This window comes from Marmota monax, unplaced genomic scaffold (genome assembly GCF_021218885.2).
Source record: "Marmota monax isolate L192 unplaced genomic scaffold, Marmota_monax_Labrador192_F-V1.1 WCK01_AAM20220418_F8-fsc00069, whole genome shotgun sequence".
In the NCBI taxonomy this organism is placed as follows: Eukaryota; Metazoa; Chordata; class Mammalia; order Rodentia; family Sciuridae; genus Marmota; species Marmota monax.
The window spans coordinates 6,690,612-6,718,502 of NW_026695243.1; the positions used below are offsets into that span (position 1 = coordinate 6,690,612).

A 27,891-nucleotide genomic window follows, 5' to 3' on the forward strand; every position below is an offset into this window, starting at 1 on the left:
TATGCTTGGATTTCCCACATCTTTGCCGTTTCCTCAGGCTGTTTCCTCCCTGCAACTGCAATGGGTAGAGAAGGGCTGCTGCCTGTCTCTACCCACTGCAGTTCAACCCACTCCTCAAGGTCTGCCAGTCTTTTCAGTTACAGAGGCTCTCACCTTTCCTGGTCTTAGCCATAGTACACACCCGGTATTGGGGAGAGTTGGTCACTGTTGAGGCCCCACCCTTATGTGAGAAGAGCTTGGGGGCATTCTGAAGGTGTATCCTGAGTCACCCTAGCCAGACTCCCCTCAGTGACTCCTTCATGGGAAGAGGCTCTGGGAAACCCTCCTGTAGGATATTAACTTCAAGACTTTCCCCCCCCCCCAATAAATGGGTACTGACATGAACAGACCTGCTGATTATGAGGGCAGAATTTGTAATACCAAGGGCTTACAAATGTCCAGTAGGATAATAGGGTTGATACTGCCCCCTCTATTCTATGCCAGGCAAATGCCCTTTTGTACTTTCATGTTAGAGTGGGTCAAACTAGTGCCCACTGAGTTAAAAGAGATTTCTGGTGCTAGGTGGACATGCCTACAGTCATACCTGACACGCCTACAGTCACCACTGTTAATTCTTATCAGGGGATTAATACACTGATTTGGTTAAACCTCTATACCCAATCATTTCTGCTCTAAACTTTCTTGCATTCTCTGACACATGAGCTTTTGGGGGACACTGCAGATCTAAAGCATAACAATAATCATTTGATATGTTTAATTCCCTCTTCCATTTGCCAACAAATCCCCATTGAAATCATCAGAATGTCATTGGTCAGGGGTCCAAGGAGGTCCCTCCAAAGAGAATGGGACCTCAACTCAGCCTGGGCAGGGTCTTGACTTTTCTTGTTGAAAAGAATTCCAGGATAGATCAATAGCAAGATGCAACAAAGATTTATTTAAGGAGAGCAAGGTATATACCTCCCAAAAGCAGAATGTGGGCATCCCTGGCTTCTCAGAGAAGGCAAGTGACACACAGGGTTGAACTCATTGATTATATACATGATTTTCACAGGAAGAAACACGCAGCTTCCAAGGCAAGCTTTTTTGAAAATCAAATCCCATGATAACTGTTTTAGTTAGCTTTTTCACTGCTGTGACCAAAAGACCTGATTAGAAAAACTAAAGGAGGAAAAGTTTACTTGGGGGCTCACAATTTCAGAGGTCTCAGTCTATATAAGATAGCTTTATTCCTCAGGGCTCAGGGTAAGGAGGAAGAGTGTGGTGGAGGAAAGCAGCTCAAGACATGGAACAGGAAGCAGAAAGAAATTAAGCTCAGTTCACAAAATATAAAAGGCACACCCCCAATGACCCACTTCCTTCAGCCATACCCAACACGCCGACAGTCACCACTGTTAATCCTTATTAGGGGATTAATACACTGATTTGGTTAAACCTCTATACCCCATCATTTCTGCTCTAAACTTTCTTGCATTCTCTCACACAAGAGCTTTTGGGGGACTCTGCAGATCTAAAGCACAACAATAATCATTTGATATTTGGGGCTCGGGGTGTTTCTTTTTGGTTAAGCAGTCTAGCCACAAATCATTTGTGGGCACATTGAGTAAGTCTTTGAATCTGGTGACATTAAATTGATTATGTTTTTGTCCTTGTTGATGTGTTGCAAGCACAGCTGGAGGTTTCGTTTATCTAAGGGTCTCCATCTACTGAGTCTCTTTTTCTCTCTCCCTGAGAACTCACCTGTGTCAAAATGGCCTCCAGAATCTTTAGAAAGCTGTTTCGGTATACCCTGAACTTCAAGGTCAAGAGTAGAGACTGCTGAGACTAGAGGAGCCACTTACTGCACGCAGAGGGGTAGCCCATCTGGGACTACCAGGCCTCAGTCACTCACTCACTGTTCAGAGGTGAGTCATGGAGGTGAGAAGACAGGGTCAAATTCTTAACTCAGTGGTATCTCTGGAGTCTGTGTGGGGTGGGATGCTGTGGGCTCTTTGAGCTGACCTTAGCAGCAGGCCTAGTGCTGAATGAAGTGAGGGTATGGCCTAGCTGGCCCCTACCAAGAGCCATGGGCTGGTTAGAGGGGAGGTACTGCCCCAGTGAGCAGACAGAGATAAGCAACAAACAATAAGGTCAGACACAAAGAAGAGCGAGTCACCCAATTTATGAATTTTTGTTGTGTTTATGTCTTATTTAAGAATGCCTGGCCCAGCATGGTGGCACTCTCCCATAATCCCAGCTACTCAGGAGGCTGAGGCAGGAGGATTGTCAAGTTTGAGGCCATCCTGGGCAACTTAATGAGATCCTATGTCAAATTTTTAAAACATTAACAAGTCTGGGGATGTAGTTCAGTGGTAGGGCACCCCTGGGTTCAATCCCCAGTAGAAACACTGACTACAAAAGAAAACAGAATAAGAGAAAATAACTTCTGGGCTGATATAGCTCAGGGGTACAGCATATGCTGAGCCTGGGGAAACCCCTGAGTTCATTTCCTAGCAACAAAAACAAAAACAAAAACAGAACTCCTTTCCTATTCCAAAATCATGAAAATTGAGCTAGGGATGTAGCTCAGCAGTACAGAACTTGCCTAACATGTTAAAGGTCTTGGGTTCCATCACCAGCACCGCCGCGCCCCCCCCCCTCACCCCGGAAAAAAGATCATGAAAAATTTCCTGTTTTCTTCAGGAAGTTTGACTTTTAGTTTTTACATTTAATTCAAGCTCTTTTATTCTTATTTTATTGTGGCATAGTGTGGTTGTGGTTCTCTCTCCTTTCTTCTTTTTTTCTTCTTTTTTTCTTTTCTATTTGGCACTGACTATTCCAGTATCATTTCTTCAAAAGATTTTTCTTTTCCAGGTGGCTATCTATCTGTGGGCTCTCTATTCTGTTCCATTATCTACATATGTATTCTTATACCAGTACCACACTGTCTAGATTACTATAGCTTTATAACAAATTTTTAAAAAATTTTTTTTAGTTGTCGATGGACCTTTAATTTATTTATATGTGGTGCTGAGAATTGAGCCCAGTGCCTCACACATGCTAGAAAAGCACTCTTCCACTGAGCTACAACTCCAGCCCCTACAACAAATTTTGAAATAAGGTAGTATAAATCCTCTTACTTTTTTTTCTCCCAGAAGTTGTTTTATTTAAGTCTTTTGTTCGATATGAATTTTAGAGTCAGCTTGTCAATTACATTTTTTTTTTTTCCTTTTTTAGTGCCAGGAATCAAACTCAAGGCCTTGTGAATGCTTGGCAAGTGCTCTACCACTGAGCTACATCCCTAGTCTAGTTCCTGGAAAATAAAACAAAAAAGTTTGTTGGGATTTTGATGTGGATTGCATTAAATGTGTAATTAAACTTGGGGAGAATTGACCTCAATGATATTGAGTTTTCTGATCTATCAGGATGGTATATCTTTCAGTTCATTTTTTAATCTTTAATTTCTCTTGCCATGTTTTATGGGATATTGGTCTGCAGTTAGCTTTTTATTTATTTATTTTTATTGTTATTGTTTTTTTTTTAAGAATATTTATTCTTAAGTTTTAGGTGGACACAATATCATTTTACATTTATGTGGTGAGGATTGAACCCAGTGCCTCGTGCATGCTAGGCTAGCACTCTACCACTGAGCCACAACACCAGCCCCTTTATTGTTATTGTTGTTACTGGGGATTGAACTCAGAGGTGCTCTACCACTGAGCCACATCTCCAGCCCTTTTTATCTTTTTTGTTTGTTTGTTTTTGAGACAGGGTCTCATCAAGTTGCCAGGGCTGCCCTTGAACTTACAATCCTCTTGCCCCAGCCTCCTGAGTCCCTGGAATTACAGCTGTGCACATTACCATGCCTGACAGTTTTTTTCTTACTATATATATATATATATATATATATATATATATATATATATTTTTTTTTTTTTTTTTTTTTTTTTCAGATTTGGGCATCAGAGTGATGCTGGCATTACAAAATAAATTGAAAAGGGTCGTCTATTTTCTAAAAGAGTTTGTGTAGAATTTGTATTATTCTTAAATATTTGCTATAAATCAACAATGAAGCCTTCTATTCAAAGAGGTGTTTGTTTTGTTGGTTTTTTTTTTTGGGGGGGGGGGAATTTTGAACTACAAATTTAATATTATGAATAGATATAGAACCATCCAGATTATGTACGTCTTAAATGAGCATTGGTAGCTTGTATATTTTAAGGAATTTGCCTATTTTGCTCATCTTAGTAGTCAAATTTATAGGAATAAATTTGTTTATAAAACTTTCTTGGTAGTTTTTAAATTGCCTGTGTGATCTATGGTGTTATCCTCTTATTATTTCTTATATTAGCAACATCAGAATTTTACCAATATAGATGATTTTCATTATTTGCCAATTTCTTTTATGAATTGCCTATTCACTAAGATTTATTTGTAACCCCCAAATTAATACATGTAGTGCTTAATGATCATTCACAGCTCTGGGCAGAGTGGTGAAAAAGTTGAGTTGCACAACATGCTAGTGCCCAGCTGAGGTCAATCAAGGCAATGCTCGGCCTTCTTTCCACAGTCTACTTAGTGCCATGTTTGTTTTTTTTTTGTGTGTGTGTGTGTGCTTTTTCTTGGTGATTTTGCTCTTTAAAATGGCTCCCAAATATAGTCTGGAAATGCAATTTAAGTATTTCAAAATGCAAGAAGATTATGATTATGCCTTAGAGAGAAAATGTTTTAATGAGAAAAGCTTCATTCAGGCCATGAGTCCAATTTAATGAATCAACAAGACATATTAAATATGGTTTTTTTTTTAAATAGAAATACACATAAAACAGAGTTATGTTTAGATTGATTGAAGGAAAGTCGTGACCAGATGCTCACAGGAAACTAGCAATGGTTTAGTACCAACTAATTCAGAGTTCCCAGCAACGGTTTGCTTTTTTTAAAAATTTATTTATTTTTTAGTTGTAGATGGACACAATACCTTTATTTTGTTTATTTAATTTGCTTATGTGGTGCTGGGGATCGAACAAAGTGCCTCACGCAGGCTAGGCAAGTGCTCTACCACTGAGCCACAACCCCAGTGCCCCCAGCAATGTTTTTGAACTTCACCACCATTAACAAGAATTAGCTTTACTATTGATCTCTGAGAGAACTAACCTTCTATTTCATTGATTTTCTCTATTGTTTTCTCATTTACTATTTCTCTTTTTTATCTTTTATTTCCTCCTTCTACTTACCTTTGGTTTCATTTGGTATTTTTCTGGTTTCTTGAGGTGGAGCTTGGGTTACTGATTTGAAGCCTTTTTTCTTTTCTAATGTAAATATTTAGTTCTGTAAATTACCTTCTGTGCCCATCTTGAGCTTAATGACAACAATATTGTTTTTATTTTCATTCCATTCAAAATAATTTCTAGTTTCCCTCATGATTTATTCTTTAAGAATTATTTAAAAATATTACTTAATTTCCAAATGTTTGGAAATTTCCCCCCATATGTTCCTGTCATTGATTCCCACTTTAATCCTATTGAGGACAGAGAATATACTTTGTGTGGCTTCAGCTTTTCTCCATTTACTGAGAATTGTTTTATGGTCCAGGATGTGGGCTATCTTGGTAAATATTCTCAGTACACTTGAAAAGATTACGTGCTTTGTTGTTATTGGGTAGAATGATCCATAAATGCCTGTTACATAAAGTTTATTGATAGTGTTGTTCAAGTCTTTTATATCCTTACTGATTTTCTGTCTGCTTGTTTTATCAAAAACAGAGAGAGGGCTGGGGGTGTAGCTCAGTGGTAAGGCACTGGGTTCAATCCTTAGCACCGCATAAAGATAAATAAATAAAGCTATTGTGTCCATCTACAACTAAAAAATATTTTTAAAAAAACCAGAGATACTGAGATCTTCAGTATAATTAAAAATCTGTCTACAATTATGTATAAAATTTGCTTCATGTACTTTAAACTTTTTATTTGGAATATAATAAACATTTATGATTCTTATATAATCCTGATAAATTGGCTATTTTATTATTATGAAAGGATGCTATCTTTGGTAATATTCCTTCCTGTGAAATCTACTTATCTGATATTAATATAATCATTTCTGCCTTTTTCCAGTTAGTATTTGTGGGTCCAACTAGTTTCTATCCTTCAACTTTTTTTCTTACTTCCACAAATTTGGAAGACTTTATTTTTTTTTTATTATTTTTTTTAAAGAGAGAGAAAGAGAGAGAGACAGAGAGAGAGAGAGAATTTTAATATTTATTTATTTTTTTAGTTTTCGGCGGACACAACATCTTTGTTTATATGTGGTGCTGAGGATCGAACCCGGGCCGCACACATGCCAGGCAAGCCGCTACCGCTTGAGCCACATCCCCAGCCCTGGAAGACTTTATTTTTTTTTAAAGATTTTTTTTTTTTTTTTAGTTGTAGATGGACACAATACCTTTATTTATTTGTTTATTTTTATGTGATGCTGGGGATTGAACCCAGTGCCTCACACATGCCAGGTAAATACTACTGAGCTACAATCCAGGCCCAGAAGACCACTGTTTTACACAGAAAAATAAAAATTTTCTTTTATGTTTTGTAGAATAGAGCTTTATAGGCATAGAGCTTTATTTTGATGTGTTTTGAAGGTTAGGTATTTTGAGCAGGGTGCAGTGTGTGTATGCTTTTTGTTTTATTGTAACATTGTTTATGCTAAATTCCTTGTAACTCAATGCTCTGTAAAATATAAAAATTCGAACGCCATATGACCAGTGTATGTATGAACTTGGAAAAGTTCAAACTTGACTCAGTTTCCTTCTCTGTAAAGGGGATAGTAGTGTGTCTCCCTCATAGGGTGGTTGATAGAATATAAATGAGCTAATACATGTAAGTTGTTAGAATAGGTCCTAACACATAATTAGCTCTGCAGATATGTTTGTCCCTGTTCTATACTTCAACTGTTAACTTTTTTCTTTATCTTAAACATGGCAGCTTCTGTTGACAGGACGTATAGCCAGGACTTTCTTTTTTATCTAGTCTGATAATATCTGCCTTTTAATTTATGTTTAAGTCTGTTAAATTTGATAACTTTTAAAAAAAATTTACGTGGAATGAATACAGATGTAACAAATGTTAGGTCTGAGTGTAAATCATAATGAACTCCTGAAAGTAGAGTAAATTCAGTCAAGTTTTCTGAACACAATGCAATAAAAATAAAAAATAATAAAACTTTATAACAAAAGATGAACTGGAAAAGTTTAAATCATCTACAAAAAAATTCAAATCCCTCCTAGAACACTGAAAAGCAAAATTAAAACAGATGCTTAGAAACGAACAACAACTTGAATAGTTGGTAATGGTTAAGAGTGAAGGGCTCAAGTCCATGGTGGCCACATCCAAGTCCCAGCTCTGCTGCCCTCTGCCTCTAATCCAAGGGCTTAAGCTTCCCCATGTCTATTTCCTCTTTTGTAATATGAAGATAGTACTACTTAGAAGATTTCTTAAGGTTAAACAAGATGCAGTTGAAATTACCCTTTAGCCAGGTGCAGTGGTTCATGCCTACAATTCCAGCAATTTGGGGGGCTGAGGCAGGAGCATCACAAGTTCAAAGCCAGCCTCGGCTGGCTTTAGTGAGGTCCTAAGCAAATTACCATATATTTTCACATATGTAATATGTTGCAGTCACAATTTTGATGTGTGAAAAGGTAAACCCAAATTCTGCTGCTGGTGGATAACTTAAACTTATATATTCAAAGAAACTCAGTCACACTACTTGAGTTTCTTTGGGATAAATATTCAAGCAACTTGGAATATTTCCTAGCTCTTCTCCACACCTTTGAATAAGTTTCATCAGACTTAGGTTCTTGGGCAGGAGTATCTGTTTGAGTCTTGGTCACTGCCCACAGGCAAGCTTCCCGAAAGAAAATTGAGGAAATGCCTGTTCCCTGCCCCAGCACAGGATCTTTTATACTCAAATAGAGATTTTTGCCAAGTGCTGAACAGCCCAAATCCAGCAAATAGCTACCATATTTTTCTTTTCAGAGAGGGGATTTTTCTTTCTTTTATCATTTCCCCAAAATGTGTTACAGCCCATGACTCGGCTCCTAACATCATTATGAATTCTTTCCCAAACTATGGTTTATAATACAAACTATGCCTAAGACCCTCAGGATTTGGCTCTTGATTTATAGATATTTTTTGAGAGGTGGAGTGGGATAGAAATTCATGGTAATAGCTGATGGATTGAAGGCAATGTCTATTAGAAAGACAAGGGAAAGAAAAATCTTGGCAGAATAATCTCCTTACTTTATTCTGTTATGTTTTCTTTATTATGGCTGTTAGAAAATACATGGGATGCAGCCAAAGCTATAACTGGAGTAAAATATATAGTATGATAAATATGAATATAGGCTTTGAGTTAGGTCTGGGCTCCAGATGTCTTTGCTTTGCTATTAACCACCTGTGTCAACTTGGTGAACCTGTGCTCCTAGAGGAAATACAGGTTTGGTGTTCTAGTCAGGTTTTTTCACTGCTGTGACTAAAAGTCCTGACCAGAACAATTGTAGAGGAGGAAAGATTTGAGGGATCATGGTTTCAGAGATCTCAGTTCATGAATAGCAGGCTTCATTTCTTGGGGCTTGAGGGGAGGCAGAACACCATGGTGGAAAAGTATGGCAGAGGGAAGCTGCTCACATGGTGATCAGGAAGCAGAGAGAGACTCTACTTGCCAAATACAAAATATATGCCCCCCCGCAAAGCCATGCCCCCAATACCTTTCTCCTCCAGCCATACCCTACCTGCATTCAGTTACCATTCAGTCACCACCAGGGGAATAATTTAGTGATTGGGTTAAGGCTCTCATAACTCAGTCATTCTCCTCTAAACCTTCTTGTATTGTCCCACACATGAACTTTTGGGGAACACTTCACATCCAAACCATAATAGTTGGCATTCATGATAAAAAACATTGAAGAAACTAGGGATAGAAGGAACTAACTTTAGTATCATAAAGGCTATGTATGAAAAATCCAAAGCCAACCTTATAGTAAATGGAGAAAAACTGAAAGCACTTCCTTTAAAATCTGAGACAAGACAAGGATATACACTTTTACCACTCCTAATTAATATAGAGCTAGAAATTCTAGCCAAAGCAATTGGGTAAGAGAAGAAAATAAAAAGGATAAAAATTGGAAAGGAAGAAGACGAAGGATCACTGTTGCAGATGGTATAATCCTATACCTAGGGGGAAGAAATTCCACCCAAAGATCGTTAGAGCTGATAAACAAGTTTGGCAAAGTGTCAAGTTAAAAAAATCAACATGCAAAAATCAATAGCTTTCCTATATACCAACAATGAATTTGCTCTAAAAGAAATCAGGAAAACAATTCCATTCACAATAGCTTAAAAAAATAAATATGTAGGAATAAATCTAACCAAGGAGGTGAAAGAGCTCTATAATGAAAACTATAGAATGTTAAAGAAAGAAATTAAAGAAGACCTCCAAAGATGAAAAGACTTCCCATGTTCATGGATAGGCAGAATTAATATTATTAAAATGGCCATATTACCAAAAGCAATATACAGATTCAATGCAATTACCCATCAAAATGACATTCTTTACAGAACAAGAAAATTCAGTCCTAAAATTCATTAGAAAAATCAAAGATCCAGAATAGCCAAAGCAATTTTAAGCCAAAAAGCAATGATAGAGGTATCACAATACTTGACTTCAAATTATATTACAGATCTATAGTAACAAAAACTGCATGGTATTGGCAGAAAAACAGATGCATATACCAGTGGTGAAGAATAGAAGACATAGAGACAAACCCACAGTCATCTGGTCCTTGACAAAGGTGGCAGAAACATACATGGGAGAAAGATAACTTACTTTAACATATAATACTGGGAAAACTAGTTATCCATCTGTAGAAGATTAAAACTAGACCCTTTTCTCTCACTCTGCACAAAAATCAGCTCACAATGAACCCAAGACCTAGGAATTAGAACAGAAACTATGCAACTCCTAGAGGAAAACATAGAGTCAATACTCCAGCATATAGACTCAGGCAACAACTTTCTCAATAGGACCCCTGAAGATCAGGAAATGATACCAAGGGTTAATAAATGGGATGACATCAAATTTAAAAGCTTCTGCACAGCAAAAGAAACAAGAATGTGAAGAGAACATACAGAAAGGAAGAAAATCTTTGTTAGCTACTCTTTGAGGGAGGAAATACAGGGTTGGGTTTTTCTGAACATCTGGTCACAACCTTTCATCCATTCAGTACAGAAAAGGTGGAGCCTTACTAGCATCAATTGTAATTGGTATTGATGATACTATTTGCCTCATAGAGAGGCTGTGAGAATTCCATGAGATAATTTATTTAAAGTACTTGGGACTCTGCTTATATGACAGGTATCCCTGGACAATCTTGAGTAAGTGGGCCAAGAACCTTTCTTGGTTTATTTGGTCTTCCTTCCTTCCTTCCTTCCTTCCTTCACCGGGAATTGAGCTCAGGGGCACTTGACCACTGAGCTACATCCCTTGTCCTATTTTGTATTTTATTTAGAGAAAGGGTCTCACTGAGTTGCTTAGTGACTCGATAAGTTGCTGAGGCTGGCTTTGAACTCGCGATCCTCCTGTCTCAACCTCCTGAGCTCCGGGATTACAGGTGTGCACCACTGCGCCCTACTTTGGTTATTTGTCATACAACAATCTTTCCAGTAGAAACTGTCAAAAGGAGCATGATATATAAAGTTCAAGTTGTTTTAGTCCCAGGAGATAATAGGTGTGAAGTACAACACAGCATAAAGTATTTGCTAGATTTCACATGATGATTTATAATGTACTATTCCTATAAATGTATAGACCAAATTCATCTCTGTTGCTGCAAATAAGAAAGAAAAATGTAGTTAGATGATCTGTCTGGCAATCTTCGATAAACAAAAGAAAAGTAGGAAGGTATGAAAAAGAAATATTGCCCAGGCTGTGACAATGTAGAGGAACCTCTTATTCTGCCTTCTTCTTAAGACTCTTATCTGACTCTGACCAGAGCATTAAAACCAGTAAGGAGAGAAGATTCACCATCAAAGGGCTAAGAAAAAAGTATAGAAAATGACTTAATATTACTGAATACTTTCTTAATTTGAAAATGAATAAACATAATGAAAATATACCTTTATACGGATATCTGATTTTAGAATTCTGAACCTTACATTGATTTGTAATCTATTCTGTAATTTGGGGCCTAGAGAGAGAAGGCTCCCCGATTTTTAGCAAACATTCCCCTAATATGGCCTCAAACATGATAGATGGTCAATAAATTTTAAATAGTAACATATTGTTTAAAAAGAGAAAAATAAATAAATCAAGTGTTGAAATAAAGGAGCTAGACAAGCAATGAAAAACAAATGAAAGGAAAGAAACAGAGAAATATTGAATGAATGCTGAAGTGTTTAGGGGTAAAAATGTACTGATGTTTGCAACTTATTTGAAATGCATAAAAAGTCAATTAGACTTACTCTGAAATATAAAAATAAGAAAGCTAGATAGAAGGATAGGTGGATCAATAAAAGCAAATATATGAAACTTTATTTGTAGAATCCAGATGGTGAGTATGTAGATTTTCATTTCAAAATTTTCATAGGTTTGAAAATTTCCATGAGACATTTAAAAGGTAACTGAGAAAAGAAAATGACATAGAGATGCTGGGGCTGTGGCTCAGTGGTAGAGCACTTGCATAGCACGATTGAGGCACTGGATTTAATCTTCAGCACAACATAAAAACAAATAAATAATAAAATAAATGTATTGTGTCCATCTACAATGAAAATATTTTTTAAAAATTGATACAGATAAAAACAGAAAATTATATATTAGAAAAGAGAAAAAGAGCAGATTTGTGAAATACATCCTAGAATTGGAAGACATATTCAATAGATATATCTCTACAAAATCAACTCAATAAAAAATTGGAAGCTGGGCCTGGTGGCACAAACCTGTAATCCCAGCCACTCAAGAGTCTGAGCAGGAGGATTATAATGTAGTGAGCCAGCCTAGCAATTTAGGGAGACCCCATCTCAAATTTTATTTATTTATTTATTTATTTATTTTGGTACTAGGAATTGAACCCAGGGGCACATTACCACGAAGCTACATCCTGAGCCATTTTTATTTTTTAAGGAGACAAAACTCCAATGTACCATTTCAGTAAAAGAAAGAGGAGACAGCCAGGTATGATAGCCTATGCCAGTAATCCCAGCTTCTTGGGAGGCGGAGGCAGAAGGATCACAAGTTTGAGGTCTGCCACAGTGACTTAGTGAGACTCTGTCTCAAAATAAACAATTAAAAGGGCTGAGGATGTAGCTTGGTACACAAGGATTTGGGTTCAATCCCTACTACTGCAAAAGGAATACAAAGAGGGAGGCAATCTCTTTTAAGAAGTGTTCAGAAAGATAATACTGATGACTTCCCACTAGTAGTTTTTCTTTATTGGGTACTTTTCTGGGAAAATAAAAATGACTAGTGTTTAAGGAGAGGGGGACAAGAAAGCAGGAGAAATCTAAATGAATCAATATAGCTATGGAGAAAAAAAATAAAAATATCGTCACTTGCCCACATGGAGCTGAGCCCAGATATTTTCAAGCTAGTTCCATCAGATCTTTGAGAGACAGATGATTCTGGTACTATAGTTTTCCCTAGGTATCTGCAAGGCATTGATTCCTGAAAAACCCCTCATTAATACCAAAATCTGTAGATGCTCAAGTCTCTTATATAAAATGGCATAGTATTCGCAAATAATCTGGGCCCATGTTCCTGTGTACTTTAAATCATCTCTAGATACTTATAAACCTCATATGATGTAAAAGCTATGTAAATGTTTTTATAATGTATTATTTAAGAAATAATGACAAGGAAAATTCTGTATGTGTTTAGTTTTTTTTTTTTTCTCAAATATTTTTTATCCAGTGTTGATTGAATCCATGGATGGGGAACCTATGGAGATGGAAGACCAACTGTATTAACATGTCCTAAAGCATGGAAACTGTAACAAGCTAGAATTATTCTAATTGCAAAACCTGAACAATATAACAAATTAAAAAAATACTATCAGTAACATCATCTATGAATATCAACATCAAAATTCTAAATAAATATCAGCAAATTTGAATCATAGTCGTACATCGAGAAACTAATGCAGGATGCCTAAATAAAACTTACTTCAAGGATATAAGGATGGTTTAATATTAAAAAATACATTTACAATTTATAACATTAACAAGCTAAAGGAAAATATAATGTAAATGGGTGCTGAAAATATGCTTGATAAAATTCAACATCTCTTACTGATTTAAAAAAATTCTAGGGCCGGGGATATAGCTCAGTGGTAAAGCGCTTGTCTAGTATGCTTGAGGAACTGGATTCCATCCCAGCACAGGAGAAAAAAACAAGACAAAATCTCTAATTTTCCCCTCAGCAAATAAAGAGAAAACTCTTGAAACTAAGGATAAATAATGATACCAATGGGCGACACTTAGTGTTTAAATCAACTATGCCAGGCTTAACAGGAAAACAGCAAAGACAATCCCATTAAAATCCAGAACACCATTATTACCCTATGTTCACATATGACTACGCGACCTGTGTGACTCTACATCATGTACAACCAGAGAATGAGAAGTTATATTCCATTTATGTATGATGTATCAAAGTGCATTCTACTGTCATGTACAACTAATTAGGACAAATTTTTAAAAATTCAGAGCATGAGGTTTTTTTGCTCTTCTCACTGTTATTCTTCAGTTCTGGGACTTCTAATCAATACTAGAACAACAAAGAGAGATGAAAGGTTTCTTACCACTTTGGAAAAGGAAGAGCACCTTCCCCGCCCCACCCCTCCCACCCCATGGCTTATTCCTGGAAAAGCCTAATAAAATATATGAAACAAATGGAAAAAAAAATAAATGACATCCAGGTCCATGAAAAGTATTTTTAAAAATCCAAAGGTTTTTTTTTTTGCACAGTATCAGTAACCAGTTGGAGCAGGCCATGGGGGAAACATTGACAACAGCAACAACCAATTTTAAAATCACCCAGTATAGACCTCCTCCCTTACACACATGACCACATTCATTTTCTTAAGATGCCTGCCTTCCTCGCACGCCACCAGGCTGGGTTGTTGGAGGAAGGAGATGCCTACTTACTGTGACAGGGTGTGCTTGCTCTTGGCAGCTCCTTGCTGATGCAGAAGGTGAGCTCGATCTGAATCCAGAGCCACCACCTTCCCCCCACTCCTGTGGCCAAAGCCCAGACCTTCACTTTAGAACCAGTCAAAACTGGGCACAGGAAACTTTATAGAACCGGCAGAGGAGCATGAATGTAGTTCTGCCACAGCCTCAAGCACTCTACCCTGGGTGCCAGTATTTGTGTGGCTTGGGAGGAGAGAGCCCCGACTCCTTTTAAGGTTGCAGAGGGATGGGGAAGTGTCTAGAAGCTGAGCTGGATGGAGCATGCACTGGAGCATGCACTGGAACATGTGGGCTTAAAGAAGGGCTAAGAGGGGAAGACAGAGAGGAATGGAGTGGACGAGAGGTCAGGAAGGAAGTAGTTCAGTGCTTCTCCCATGGAAGGTGGTGCGAGGAATGAGGAGCTAGATCATGTCTTACCTTACCCCTTGGCACTGCCCTCACCTGCTGTGTGGTATATCTTCTTTTTGCTCCACTTTCTTCCCTAAATCAACTCAGCCCTGTCTCTGTTCCCAAGCTGACCTACAGAGCTACTCCACAGGGCCCCTCGTCTTGGGTTACTTTCTCCACGCAGCTTCCCTCTCTTGGGGTTCTGCTAGTCCCCTCACCCCACTGGGTCGGGCTTGGGGGAGTTCACAGCCCCACTGTTACCTCTCATGTGCTGCCCATCCCTGTGGTTTCTCCACACCCATCGGCCCACTCCTTTGTGAATAATCCCTTTACCAACTCTTCCTCAAATTCATCCCAACCTGGTTGGGCTTTCTGTTTTCCTGTGGGGACCCCGACCTATATAAATGCTTACCTGCCTATTTGTAAAGCAACTGCTCACACCTGCTACAGAGTTCAGTGGGAGACTGGGAAAGACAAGAAGGTGGTCCTTAGGATAAAAGAATGTCACCTGATTACCTGGTAGGATTCTGACCAAGGTGGGGTTTCTGCATGTGAACCGTCAGATTAGGAAGGACCCATCAGCAGACAGTGTCCCAAATATGAAACTAAGCTTCCCTGAACTTCTCCTCTTAGGGGCAGTGAGGTAGCCACCTCCTCTGCCAATGTGGACAGAGGAGGGACCCTCTCCGGATTACAGAAAGACCCATGTACAGAGATGGCTGAATGTCTGGTAGAGGCAGAGAGAGGAAGGTGTGAGGCTTTTCCCTTTGTTTATGTTTCCAGGTGTTTGCGGGGGAATGTGTATATGCCATTATTATAGAAAAACAATACAGTGAACTTTGTTTTGGAAGAATGGAAGATGGGGAGCACATGAGGTGCTCCCGCCTTCCACTCATCCCCAACAGCTTAATTGCCAAGACTCAGCTCCAGAATATAACTCAACCTGGGTCTGGCATTTGCCATCTGTATACATCAGGCACTGTGTAAACAGCTCTAGAAAGCTCTGGAAGACTGTGGCAGTTGCTTTTATGATTCCTGTTGCTCCTTGAACCTGTCTCTCTCGACTCATCTCGCCTGTCTGACCTCAGTTGACCTGCTTTGCTTGCTGCCTGGCACTGCCCTCTTGATCTTGTCTTGCATGACTCTACCTCTAAGAAGCTTCCTTGTGCTAGGGAAGGCCAGACCTGGCCTCCAGCTGTGGCTTTGCCCTGCCTTGGCGTATGGCTTCTGCCCTCAGGGCCTGTTTCTGTGTATACAGTGGAAATCCAACCTCAGCCCCAAGATTGGTGGACTAGGGAAGGACTGTCCCTAGGAGCCATCCCTCTGATCCCTCTGCCTTCCCTTCCTCTCAGCTGGCAAAGTGCACAACACAGGCCTCTTTGCAGCTGGGAGAGAGGGAGGAAGCCTCCTGGAGAAGGGTCTCCTGTCTCTTTGAGAAATGGAGCACTCTCCAGGAGAGCGTGTAGGCTTCACTCCACCAGCCCAGTGCTGGAGGAGAAGACTTCAGTCAAATGAAGGAGAATAATATTGGATTTTATGTCAAGACCATTAAAATCCTGGTGGGTTTAATTCTCCTCCCATGGTCGAGCTGAAACAGACCCGGTTGAATCCTACAGGGAGGGACTGGCCCAGGGGAAGCCTGGCCCCCACCCTGGTGCAGTTTGTGTTTCCTTAATAGAACCCAGGATGTAAAAGAAGTGTTGACTTAACTAATACACAGACCAGTAGGTGAAGTTGATGGGCACACCCAGCACATCAGTGTTATCCAGCTGGTCAGTGCAGCTGGAAGGGTAAGGGCAGAGGCGTTGGCTGCCACTCTGGTGTAGCATTCGAGCCTAGCACAGCTGATCTGCCTCACACCTCCCCTCCCAATGTGTCAGCTCTGCTGTCCTACCGGCACAGAACCGGACTCTCCCATTCCCATACTCAAGCTCTTCCTCCTGCTTTCTGCCTTTGCTCAAAGTCATCTGGCAGAGCCTCCTGATTTCCAGAAGGCCCAGCTCAAATCAAACCTTCTGTTAGAAGCCTTCTGTCTTCTCCCTTGTTAGAGTCTAACTCCACTTCCTTATGTTTCGCATGGCATGTTGTGTGTGCAGTTAGATTACCTACTCTAAGGTGAACCGTAACTAGGGGAAGTGCCACTCAGCAACTCTTTCTTGGTTGACAATATTCTTCCCAGGAACAAACAAATGCCCCACAACTTATATTGAAAATGTCCTCATGAGGGTTGTGGATATGCCTCAGTGGTAGGGTGCTTTCCTAGCATGTGTGAGAGGTGTCCTGGGTTCAATCCTAAGCACCACAAAACAAACAAAACACCCAAAAGGCTTCCCAACTGTCTATGAACAATGCCAACAGTGACATCATGCCAAGCTCACTGACCCCTTGAGAGGTGAGGCTTGCCTCTGTTGGGGGCATGGAGGTCATACCTCTCACCCCTTCTGCTCTGAGCAGTCACTCATCTAGCCTAGGCTAGGGGAGGCAGAAAGGGTGTTCACACTGAATATGGGGTTGAAACTTTAAAAATAATCAGGAGAGAGATCTGAGAAATGAAGTGAGGTTGTTTAAATAACTGGAGGTTAGGAATAAAGTTTTGGAATCCAGGAGAGGGTGTTGTGGGGGTTCTACTCCCTGCTGGGAAATGGGTCCACATGGTACATTCAGGAAAAACGAGTTGTTTCCAAATTTATACTCTAGCAAGTAAAAACTGCAAGAAGACTCACATTGAAGCAAAAGCTGTTGGTGGACAGTGCAACGGCATTTTGCCTTCCATACTTGCCCTTCTGAACCCTGCCTTGGTTTGGGCAGCAGTGTACACAGTTCTTGGACTAAGCCAGACGTGGCATGGCCATCCTATTCCCCTGGGCCAGGGACTGTTCTAGAGGTGGGAGTACAACTCAGTCCTGGCCACGGAGGTACAAGGAATAAATGTGGATGAATTTCTGAGAAATATTTTTCTTATATATAAAAGGCACAAGTGGCAAAGAGAAGTCACTGTGGCTCTTGTCTCCTTTCTTCTTGCTCAGAACACTGTGCTTAGAGTTCTGTGGACTTGGTTTTATTACCCGAGTTTGTAGAAGACTGAACTCACTTTCACGCAGTGACCTCACCCTCTGAATTGTCTTCCTTCTGCAGAACTCTTCTCCTGGGCCCCCAGGCCTTCCCTGTGCTAGCCCCTGGCACACTCACAGGGTACATGTTCCCCAATGTCTTTCCCTATAGTTCCACTTCTCTCTCATGGATCTCAAGTCTTCTGCTGGAGAGCCATCCAGGAGGGGCTCCACCTGCTCTGGTGCTGGGAAGCCATTCATAGTCTGTCCCAGAGGCAGCCTGGTGTCCATGGCAGCCAGAAATTGAAGAACATTATCCCCCCGACCTGTCCTGGGCTTCTTTCTCCTATCACCATTTTTGGAGTTCTCATTCATGATTATGCTACCAGAAACTTTAGATCTTTCTCCCCCTTGAGATATCCCCACAGACCCCAAGGCCAAATCCCTTTGCAGCTCCCTAATTTTCTTTTCAGACCATGAAACTTCTACTGTTTTTCTAATAAAAAAATTTCCTCAGGTCTGGCCGTTGTCCCACCTGATGAGGAAGGACCTCTGTGGTAGACTGTGTTATCCAAAATACTCATTGCTCTTGCCCACAACACACACAGACACTAGGGGAAGATTTTACATCTCCATCCTTGGAATTCAGGAGCAGCCCTGTTCCTTTCTTTAACCAGTAAAATGTAGGCAGGAATGACAGTGTCACTTCTGAGTAGACTTCAGAGTCAGCTTGTGTTCTGTCTCTTTTCTCCCTTTTGTGAGAACACTGGAATGGGTCCTGGAGTGAAGAGAGGGTTGAGAAGAGCTGCAGCTGACCCACAGTGGACAAGTAGTGAGAACAGCACAGAAGCTTCTGTGGTTGTAAGCCATTAAGGTTTCTGGGGACTTAGCCTAAGTTGATTGATATTACCTCTCAGGTCCTCATCAGTAGACCCTGCATTCCCATATTACAGAGTCTTCTCTGTCTCAGAATGTGCCCTGGAGCTGACACATCAGGCCCAGGGAAGTGGGAAGTAGAACTACCTTGTCTGTTCCCAGGTCTCAGAAGGCCTGAGCTCTCTCTGTCCTGAGGCCTAAAGCTGGGGTCTCTGGACCTGGCTCTGCTGCTATCTGTCCTTGGGCCATGCATGAGTCCATTTGTTCTAGCTGCGTTGCTGTCCAGGGACCCTTAGATTAGGATAATAACATGCCATGGCTTCTTATTCCAGAGTAAAGACACAGCTCACCCAAGGTGATCAATAGTTTCATTTGAATGTACACATTACTTGGAAATACACATAATCATATAAAATTATTTTTATTAAAATAGAAAAGCTTTCTAGTATATTGCATTGAAGACATTTATACAGAAATGAGCAATTGCAACAAACATGCTACATCAACATTGAGATATTCTGAAAACTTTAAGTGCCCACTTTTCAACAACATTTTGGTATAATAAGCATGTCCCTATATGTTTCAGAGGGTACATATAATACTGAAAAAATACTTCATGTAAAAATCTAAGCTCAGGTGCATTCCAACAAGAAGTATTACATTGAATAGCTTATTTCAAACTGTGAAACACATTCAAAGAATCCAATTTCTGAGACAACATGCAAACATTTTAATACTCAGCTTGACATTTTTAAATATATAAACCACAATTCTTTATACTTCTATATATCAAAAAAGAAAGTCAGACAGAATATTTATCTACATTGTGCACATCACAAAAAGCAAATGTGTCTTCCTGAACGGAAAGTACTGGGTTAACACACATGATTGTCATTTTACAAATATGGCTATTCACCTTCTTCATAATAAAATAGAAAAATCATGTATTATTTACAAGAATTACTAATTATTTCACTTTTTGGCAATCATATAAGTAGCAGCAATTGGTTTAAAGATTGATGCTTAAAAACTCTAAATTTAATTCCATGAATACAGAAGAACATATATCTGGTTAATGTAAAAATTGCATGATGTGAGATGCTCTGATGAGATGTAAGTTATCTCTTTCACAAAAGTCAGGGGCACAAATTAGTGACTACTAATACTGTTACTTACAACATTTTAATTATATGAGAGTCATTTGGTCAGCTTGCTTTTGCTTAGCACAATAGATGGGGTCCCGAATTAAATTTCTATAAATTAGCTTAAATCTATCTGATGATTTACATGATAATTTCAAAGCTCTATATTTCATACTAATAGCAGTGGTTCTTCACTGGACTTCCCAGCTTCTAGAATAGGTATTTGTAAACAAAAACATACACAATGGCAACCTTCATACTTAAAGGAACTCTGAAATGAAGTTTCTGAGATATGAGCCTGACAGTGAAGTAAATTCTCTTTCTAAAAAGTGAGCATCTTATTTACCAGTGATGTTAAATCTGCTTTAGAGTGGGGACCCATCTACTGAGCAAAATATAAGTCATGAGGCAGTGATCCACCAGAGAGAGCATTCTCTTTCATTAGTATTTGAAAGTATTTATAAAAACAATAAAAAAAACCCTACTAATATTGGCAGATTAAAAAAAATACTGTGTGGTGAAAAGAGGTGACATGTGCTTTTACTTGGCCATTATTCAACTACCGACCAGCAGTCCTGAATGAATGTCTTTCACAAGGTAGGAAAGTTGGGTCAAGGAACCCTTTGCATCTTTTGTGGGCAGTCAGTGATGTTTCCAGGGCAAGTGCAAGGCAAGGCCCAGGCTGAGGAGGAGGAGGAGGAAGGAGTGGCAGGGAGACCTGGCCCTGATGCTGGCTGAGGGCAGGCTGTTGGAGACCTGCACCTGGGAGATGATGAGGGCAGAGAGAGGGACGTGGGATGCCAGAGTGGGGCTGTCAGAGTTGATAAGGGATTCGATCTTCTCTGCTTCCTTATTGCAGGCTTCAATCTGCAAGGGGAAAATAAAACCCTTTCAATATCAAACCACAGATTATGTGCAAAGGTCCAGTCAGGCAAAGTCCATAATCTCCAAAGAAGTGTGACCTCCAAGGGTGTTTGCTTTCTTTCTGCCTTCTTAGGCCAAGCAACATTTTGTTTTAGTCTTTATTTATTACATAAATATAAGAGCATGAATGGAAATCGGAAAAGAAATGATCCATAATGCCACTGCCCTAATTAAAAGATTGTTTTCATTTTTCCATGATGCTTTTCACTGAGTTTCCAAATTATTCAATGTAGTCATGAGAATGCACTTTTAACTCTTCTTTAAATATGAGCTGAAAATAATTCAACTCAATGAGAATAATAATGATGATGGTTCACAATCTGCTGGCATTTGCCCCCATCATCGGAGCCCTCATTACTAAAACTTGAGCTTATGTGAGTAAGGTTCCACACGCTTCTAGATTGTGAGGAAGAAAAACCAGGACCCATAAGACCAAATCTACATGGATCGTCCTCAACAGCAGAAGCGCATCCCTTAGGAGACTGGAGTCCATTTTGGCTTTGTCACTGCATGACCTGTGCCAGCCCCTTCCTCCCTGGGCTGCAGCTGCCTTGATGCAATGGGTGGATTGGAATCTATGATTTCACAGACTCTGTCCATCTTTGCACACTCTGAATCACTGTACCTTGACTTCTCCCCTCCCCTGTCTCCTTTGAATTGCACTACCACTTGTGTACTAGGCCTCAGCCACCTGGAAAACATTCAGTCATCAGAGACTGCCTTGTTTTTCTCCTTCCTGCCCTTCCAAACTCCTCAGACACCTTCATTTCTTCACCCATGGTCCTTCCCTGATCCTGGTTTGTGCCTCCCCTCTCAAGTCCACCAAACTTGAAAGTGAAACGATGGCTGTACAATGTGTCTCAGCCCCACCTGCAAAGCTTTTGGATAATGATCGACAGGAATGATGAGGATCACAATTTCAGACTCGATGCTGAAGTATCCAAATACATCACACTGTGGGACAGACACGTGCATGCGGATTTTCTGAAGTATCTCCAGAACTGTTATTGGCTTTTTGTTTGTTACCTAGAAAGAGAAAACATTTCTATCTCCTGAAAATAAGAATTCCCTAACACTGCCTGGATCACTTGCTTTAGCTGCCAGCTGAGGAGACTCTTTGACCAAGGAACCCCCAGGTGCCAGGCCCCAAAAAGACTCTGCTGAACAAATCTTCAGAGTTCATTACAATTGGGTTTTCGTGGCCAAGATAAATACTCACCAGAAGTGCTTTTTAAAAAAGTAACTGTTCTGAGTTAGAGTCTTCAGGCACATAAAGCCTTCCTGTAAAGATATTTTAACCAAAATGGAAGAATTCTCTAGGTAGTAGCAAGTGTTGGCTACTACATTTCTGGAGCCGTCTCCACAAAAGGGAGCAAAAAGAGATGGCACACAAAACAGAAAGGGGCCAAACTATCCAGGGAAGGTGGTGGGTTCTGGAAAGTCCCTAGGAGGAAGGGGTGCTGGTGTGAAGGGAGGTGACCTTAAAATCATCTAGGTATCTTGACCTGGGTATTTTGAGCCCCTACCAAGGTCATTGTGCCAGTGGGGGACCTTTTCTAAAAAAGACTTAGTTGACCAATGTGCATGGTTGGGTGTGGAGGGAAGAGGCACAGGTTGGGAGGCAGCCAGTCTGGGCATAAACCCTCATTCCAGTAATTATTAGCTGAACAACCCTAGGAAAGTCTCTCTCTCTCTCTTTTTTTATTTTAATATTTATTTTTTAGTTTTCGGCAGACATAACATCTTCGTTTGTATGTGGTGCTGAGGATCGAACCCAGGCCGCACGTATGCCAGGCGAGCGTGCTACCACTTGAGCCACATCCCCAGCCTGGAAAGTCTCTTTTTTGAGGATAGTTTCTTCATCTATAAATGGGGACAATAAATTCTATTCTTGAGAGATTTAGCAATAAGTTTGCAATAGTACCTGATACCTAAAGTAATTTACCTTAGCAATAGTGTCCAGTTTTTCTTTGTCAAATAAAACTCTTAACATTCCAGCACATAATGGGCAACAAGCGCCTGTAATAGAAACCATTTTGCATGAATTCAGAATTAAAATTTCAAATTAAAAAAAAAATGGTTCGTGAAGTGACCAACACTTCATTCTGGGCTCCAGCTATGCTTCCTGATGACTGCTGTGTTTCCCAACCAACTTGAGGTCTTATAACTTGTTTAAAAAAATTGACTGCTTACAATAGTCTGTATGAAACCAGACTTTTCTGATTATATGCAATTAAACCAATTAAATCAGATACTAAGGTCCATCTAAGACAATAACTCTCTTCTGATTTCTCAATTTCAAATGTCTGTGTACATAAAAACTGCTTTGATTATTCCTCTCTTAATTGTTCACTAACTTTATGATAAGTAAACACTATGCATTTAAACTAGTAACCCTAATTTTATAACAAAATACAACAGATGTTTGTGTTTTGGTGTTTGGTATAAGATTTCACTTGAGAAAAGCTGCCTATTATTTTGAAATCACTGGACCAGATAGATGATCTCTAAGGTAACACATAACTTTTAAGGTTAACCCAGTGTGATGTGTCTAAAAAGCCTATGAGTTTCTTCCTAATTTTTGAAAAAATTTAATCAGTCAAATATCTTCTAAGTGGCTCACTCTCTAGAGGCAGATAAGTAAGTTTTCTCAATTGTACCCTGCCCACCCCAAACGTTGCCAGCCTACCGGGTGGGATGATGGGTTTGCACCCAGTTGCAGAGAGCGAAGGACACTTCACTGCAGCACACTCGGCGACAGAACTATACTCTGAGAGGACCCCAACAGCCTGGCAGGGCCCATAGTAATCCACTGCCACACGATCTGAGTAGGCAGCACACATGCTGCTATAGGTCTCACCGTTGTGCCCACAGATGGGCTCTGTGGCTCTGCAGAAGGGCTGAGGGCAAACGAATCACATTTAGCCTGGAAATCTATGGTGCACTTTTTCTAACCAAGAGTACCAAGTCTATTTTCAGGGAGGAAGAGACATAGATGTAAATTGCAAGGGCTCTCTTAAACTCTTGAGATGGGCTAAGTGGGGGTGGGGAAGCAATAAGGTTGTCTGAAGATGAACTGAAAAGATTGTTTTTCTTAGCCTCTCTGTTGTGTGCTCATTCCATGTGAACTGATTGAAGACAAAAATATCCACCTCTACTACCTCCTCCCCTCTGCCCAGACTTTTCTTACTATTCAGGAAGATGTTTGAAGAAAATAAGATCAGTCATGGAAATGCAGAGGCTTCATTATTCATGCTGAGTATGAAGAAGGAGAGGAGTGGAGAGATCAGTGGGGCAGACAGAATTTGGACCCATCAATTAAGTTAGGAATATATCACAAAAGTAAATCATAGCCAAGAAGAGGGAACAAATAGAAAGAGATTAGGAATTAAGAGTAGAGGCTTTCAAGGGCTGGGCATATAGCTCAGTTGATAGAGTGCTTGCCTCGCATGCACAAGGCCCTAGGTTCAATCCCCAGCACCACAAAAAAAAAAAAAAAAAGAGTAGGTGCTTTTGAGCTGGGTAGGGTTGTGCATGCCTGTAATCCCAGCAGCTGGGGAGGCTGAAGTAGGAGGATCTTGAGTTCAAAGCCAGCCTCAGCAAAAGCCAGGCACTAAGCAATTGAGTGAAACCCTGTCTCTAAAATAAAAAATACAAAAAATGAATTGGGATGTGGCTCAGTGGTCAAGTGCCCCTGAGTTCAATACCTAGTACTCCCCCCAGCACCCGCCCCATCCAAAAAAAAAAAAAAAGAGTTACACTGTTGATACTAATGGAGCACAAGCTTTGATAGAAAACCAACCTAGTAGACAAGGTGAAGGAACTTTTCTAATGATGAGGACCAGGGACTAAGAAGCAATCATGCCGGGTGTTACTGGGTAGTGGGTAGGGCATTCTGGGCCCCAAAATGAGAATCTCCAGAAGGTGGGTCAGCATAAAAACAGTGGTGCATGTGAGAAACCTCAATGTGCTTGCCTAGGGGTTATTTATTTAAGATGAATGCAGACTCCACAGCCCTAGCAGATTGAGAGATAAGCTAATGTACAATGTTGTAGTGAAATTTTCAATAACTTTTCAGTACCACAGGAGATAGGACTATGGTGGGAACTGTGGGAAATTCTTTTTTTTTTAAATTATTTTTTTAGTTGAAGATGGACACAATACCTTTATTTTATTTATTTATTTTTATGTGGTGCTGAGGATTGAACCCAGTGCTCATACTTTTGAGGCAAGCCTTCTGCCACCGAGCCACAATCCCAGCCCAGGAAAGCTCTTTTGTTTGTTGTTTTAACGCATACTCCTCCAGATTTGTTTTCTATTGGGTGAACCACAGAACTATGGAAGTGAAAATGATGGCGACCATGCTGGGGTGTGAAACTTGAAACTCTTTTCCTAGGAGCAGGCTGCAAGAAGCCATGCTCTGTGTTTGCTTATACATTAGCCAGCCTTCCAGAATTATAAGAAAGAGCTGGTCTTTTTTAGTGGAGGACTGGGTTCTCTAGTTTCAACAGTATTCACAGAAGACCCTCAGGTGGTCTTACTGCTGACTCATCTGTCAAAGATCATAAACCAATTCTACGTCCAGTGCACTTCGGTTTATCAGCCAAACAATTACCTGGCATGGGCCTCTGTAAGACAGGCTTTTTCCTCTTTGGTATAAAATGCAAAGATTATTGTGTTCCATGTGGTCTGTGTCACAAACAGGATCACGGACTTGGTCACAGGCGAGCTGTCTTGGCACACACTCATATTGACTACATCCAAATTTATCAAAAGTTGTCAGGCAGACTTGTGGTTTGGATACGCATCTGAAAAACAAGAATGTAACACCATGAGCCAGATGTAGTGGGGGATTGTGGTGGGCCAGAAAAACCCTGGACGAAGCATAGGGAGCTGAGGAGAAAGTAAGAGATAAATCAAAACAGCTCCGTCCCCCAAGGAGCTTATGTAGAGCGTGACTGTCAAGCAAGCAGAGAAAGTAGGCTATGAAGTAGAAAATGACACATGAGCCAAGCACAATGGCACACACCTGTAATCCCAGCTGCTTGGGAATCTGAGGCAGGAGGATCGCAAGTTCAAAGCCAGGCTCAGCAACTTAGTGAGGCCCTCAGCAGCTAAGCAAGACCTTGTCTCAGAATAAAAAATAAAAACAGGGCTGGGATGTAGCTCAGTGGTTAAGCACCTCTGGGTTCAATAGTACCAAAAAAGAAAAGAAAGGAAATGACACATGAACTTCTCCTGGGAATGAGACACTGAGTGGGGAGCACAGGGAAAGCATCAGGGAGGGGGTGTTCTAGATGGAACCAGGCAGGTAAGGAAGGTCACGCCCAGGCTGAGGGAGCAGCCATGAACACAAGAGTGACACTTGAGGATGGAGTGCTGGGGAAGTGGCAGATGACCCCCAGGGCAGGAGCCAAGGATGTAAGCATGGGACAGAAGTGCTGTGATATGAGGCCAGCAGGTGGATTGCAGTCTGACACTGGAGGCCTCACAGTCAATAACAAATAATGGGTGCTTTGTCAGCTTGGCTAACGTGAGTCTGTCTTACAGAAAGGCTTCACTCTGTCCTAAAAAATTCAGGTCTGTGCCTATAAGACTGAGTGCTTGAAGCTGGTTAGTTGCAACCAGTGAGAGAATGCCACCAAAGCAGGTCCTTTCTGGCCAGGGTGTTTCATTCTCATTCCTGACTCCTTAAGAGGGGTTAGGATGATAGCTTATTCTTCTCTAGACTTTTTCTGCTTTCCCAATTTTTGTAAGGGGTATACATGATTTTTTTTATATGACAATAAGACCCATGAAAACGGATATTTGAAATAATAAGATATGCAAATATTAGTAAAATAAAAGGAGGGGAACATAGTAGCAAGTGTTATTTTATCTCAAAGGAGATTTTTTTTACAGAAATTACCATCACCACCATATTCGGTTGTCTTTTGAAATGGTTTTATGGAAATTTAAGATTAATTTTTTTTTTTTTTTTTTGGTACTGGGGATTTATCCCAGGGATGTTTTACCACTGAGTTACATCACTAGTCCTTTTTAGTTTTTATTATTTTTATTTTTAATTTGTTTTTATTTTTTGGTGCCAGAGATTGAATCCAGGTGTGCTAAACCATTAAGCCACATTCCCAACCCTTCTTATATTTTGAGACAGGATCATGCTAAACTGCTGAGGTGGACTATCCTCCTGCCTCAGCCTCCCGAGCCACTGGGATTTCAGGCATGCACCACTGTGCCTAGCCTTTTTATTGTTTATTTGGAGACAGGGTTTCACTAAGTTGTTGAGGGCCTCAATAAGTTGCTGAGGCTGCCCTCAAACGTGTGATCCTCCTGTTTCAACCTCCTGAATTGTTGGGATTACAGGTGTGCATCACTGTGCCTGGCTAAGAGGTTTGAAAAGGAAAAATGGAAGATAATATTTATGTTAATATCCATTAACATGGAAGGCATGATAGCTAAGAGTATTAGGAGACATTTGGTAATGTGGGTAGGAGAAACTTGAATACTTTGAGTATATAAAAACAAGAGGGGGCTGGGGTTGTGGCTCAGTGGTAGAGCACTTGCCTAGCATGTGTGAGCCACTGGGTTGAAATCTCAGCACCATATATAAATAAGTAAAATAAAGGTCCACTGACAACTAAAAAAATAAAAATAAAAATAAATTCACTAAAGAAAAACAACAACAAAAACAAAAAACACAAGAGGATCATAGGAATAGGCTGAGAATCTGGGGAACAAATGAAAGTAAAATGTTCAGGTTGAGGATGGCCTGTCTTGGTTGTTGTTTTGTCCTAATTTTTAGAAATAAATGCCAGCTGCCTTAGTAGATACTTTACAAGTGAGTATAATCTTTTGTTTTCTAAATATTTTGTTTTGAACGGAAAACACAAGTCCACAATAAATCTGAAAAATACAAAATGACACATAGTGAAAAATGAGTCTTCCTCTTATTCTTGTGACCCAGCCATCTAGATCCCTTTCCCAGAGGCAACCACTCTGAGCCATTTCTTATGTATTCTTTGAGAGACATTTTATGGAAGTATAAGCATTTACATTTGCTAATCCAAAGGACATAAAACCAGGTTTGGGCTAAGCTGCTCTCCAGAGAAGATGTGGCAGTTCTCTCCCAACCCCATCTTGTGTGAGAGGATTTGTTTCTATACATGTTATCAACCTTTTTGTCTTTGCCAATCTGACAGATGGAAAATGTAAAATTTAATTTACATTTTTCTTAATATGAGAAGCGCTAATAAGCATTAATAGATAGGCCAGATGTTCTTCAAATTCATTTAATTTTCT

The 27,891-nt window shown here is 40.1% G+C and overlaps 1 protein-coding gene across 2 annotated transcripts in view; it reads right to left on the reverse strand.

Moving 5' to 3' along the window:
• Positions 1-18,880: 18,880 nt before the first annotated feature.
• Positions 18,881-27,891, reverse strand: part of Reck (reversion inducing cysteine rich protein with kazal motifs) — a 78,924-nt gene continuing 69,913 nt past the window's right edge. For both annotated transcript variants that reach the window (XM_046457402.2, XM_046457404.2), the window contains 5 exons: positions 25,208-25,400; positions 23,282-23,492; positions 22,538-22,611; positions 21,463-21,618; positions 18,881-20,535 (listed from right to left, as the gene is read on the reverse strand). In XM_046457402.2, coding sequence (XP_046313358.1) covers positions 20,311-20,535; positions 21,463-21,618; positions 22,538-22,611; positions 23,282-23,492; positions 25,208-25,400 — 859 coding nt within the window. In that variant the 3' untranslated portion in view covers positions 18,881-20,310. The remainder of the gene's footprint in view (positions 20,536-21,462; positions 21,619-22,537; positions 22,612-23,281; positions 23,493-25,207; positions 25,401-27,891) is intronic.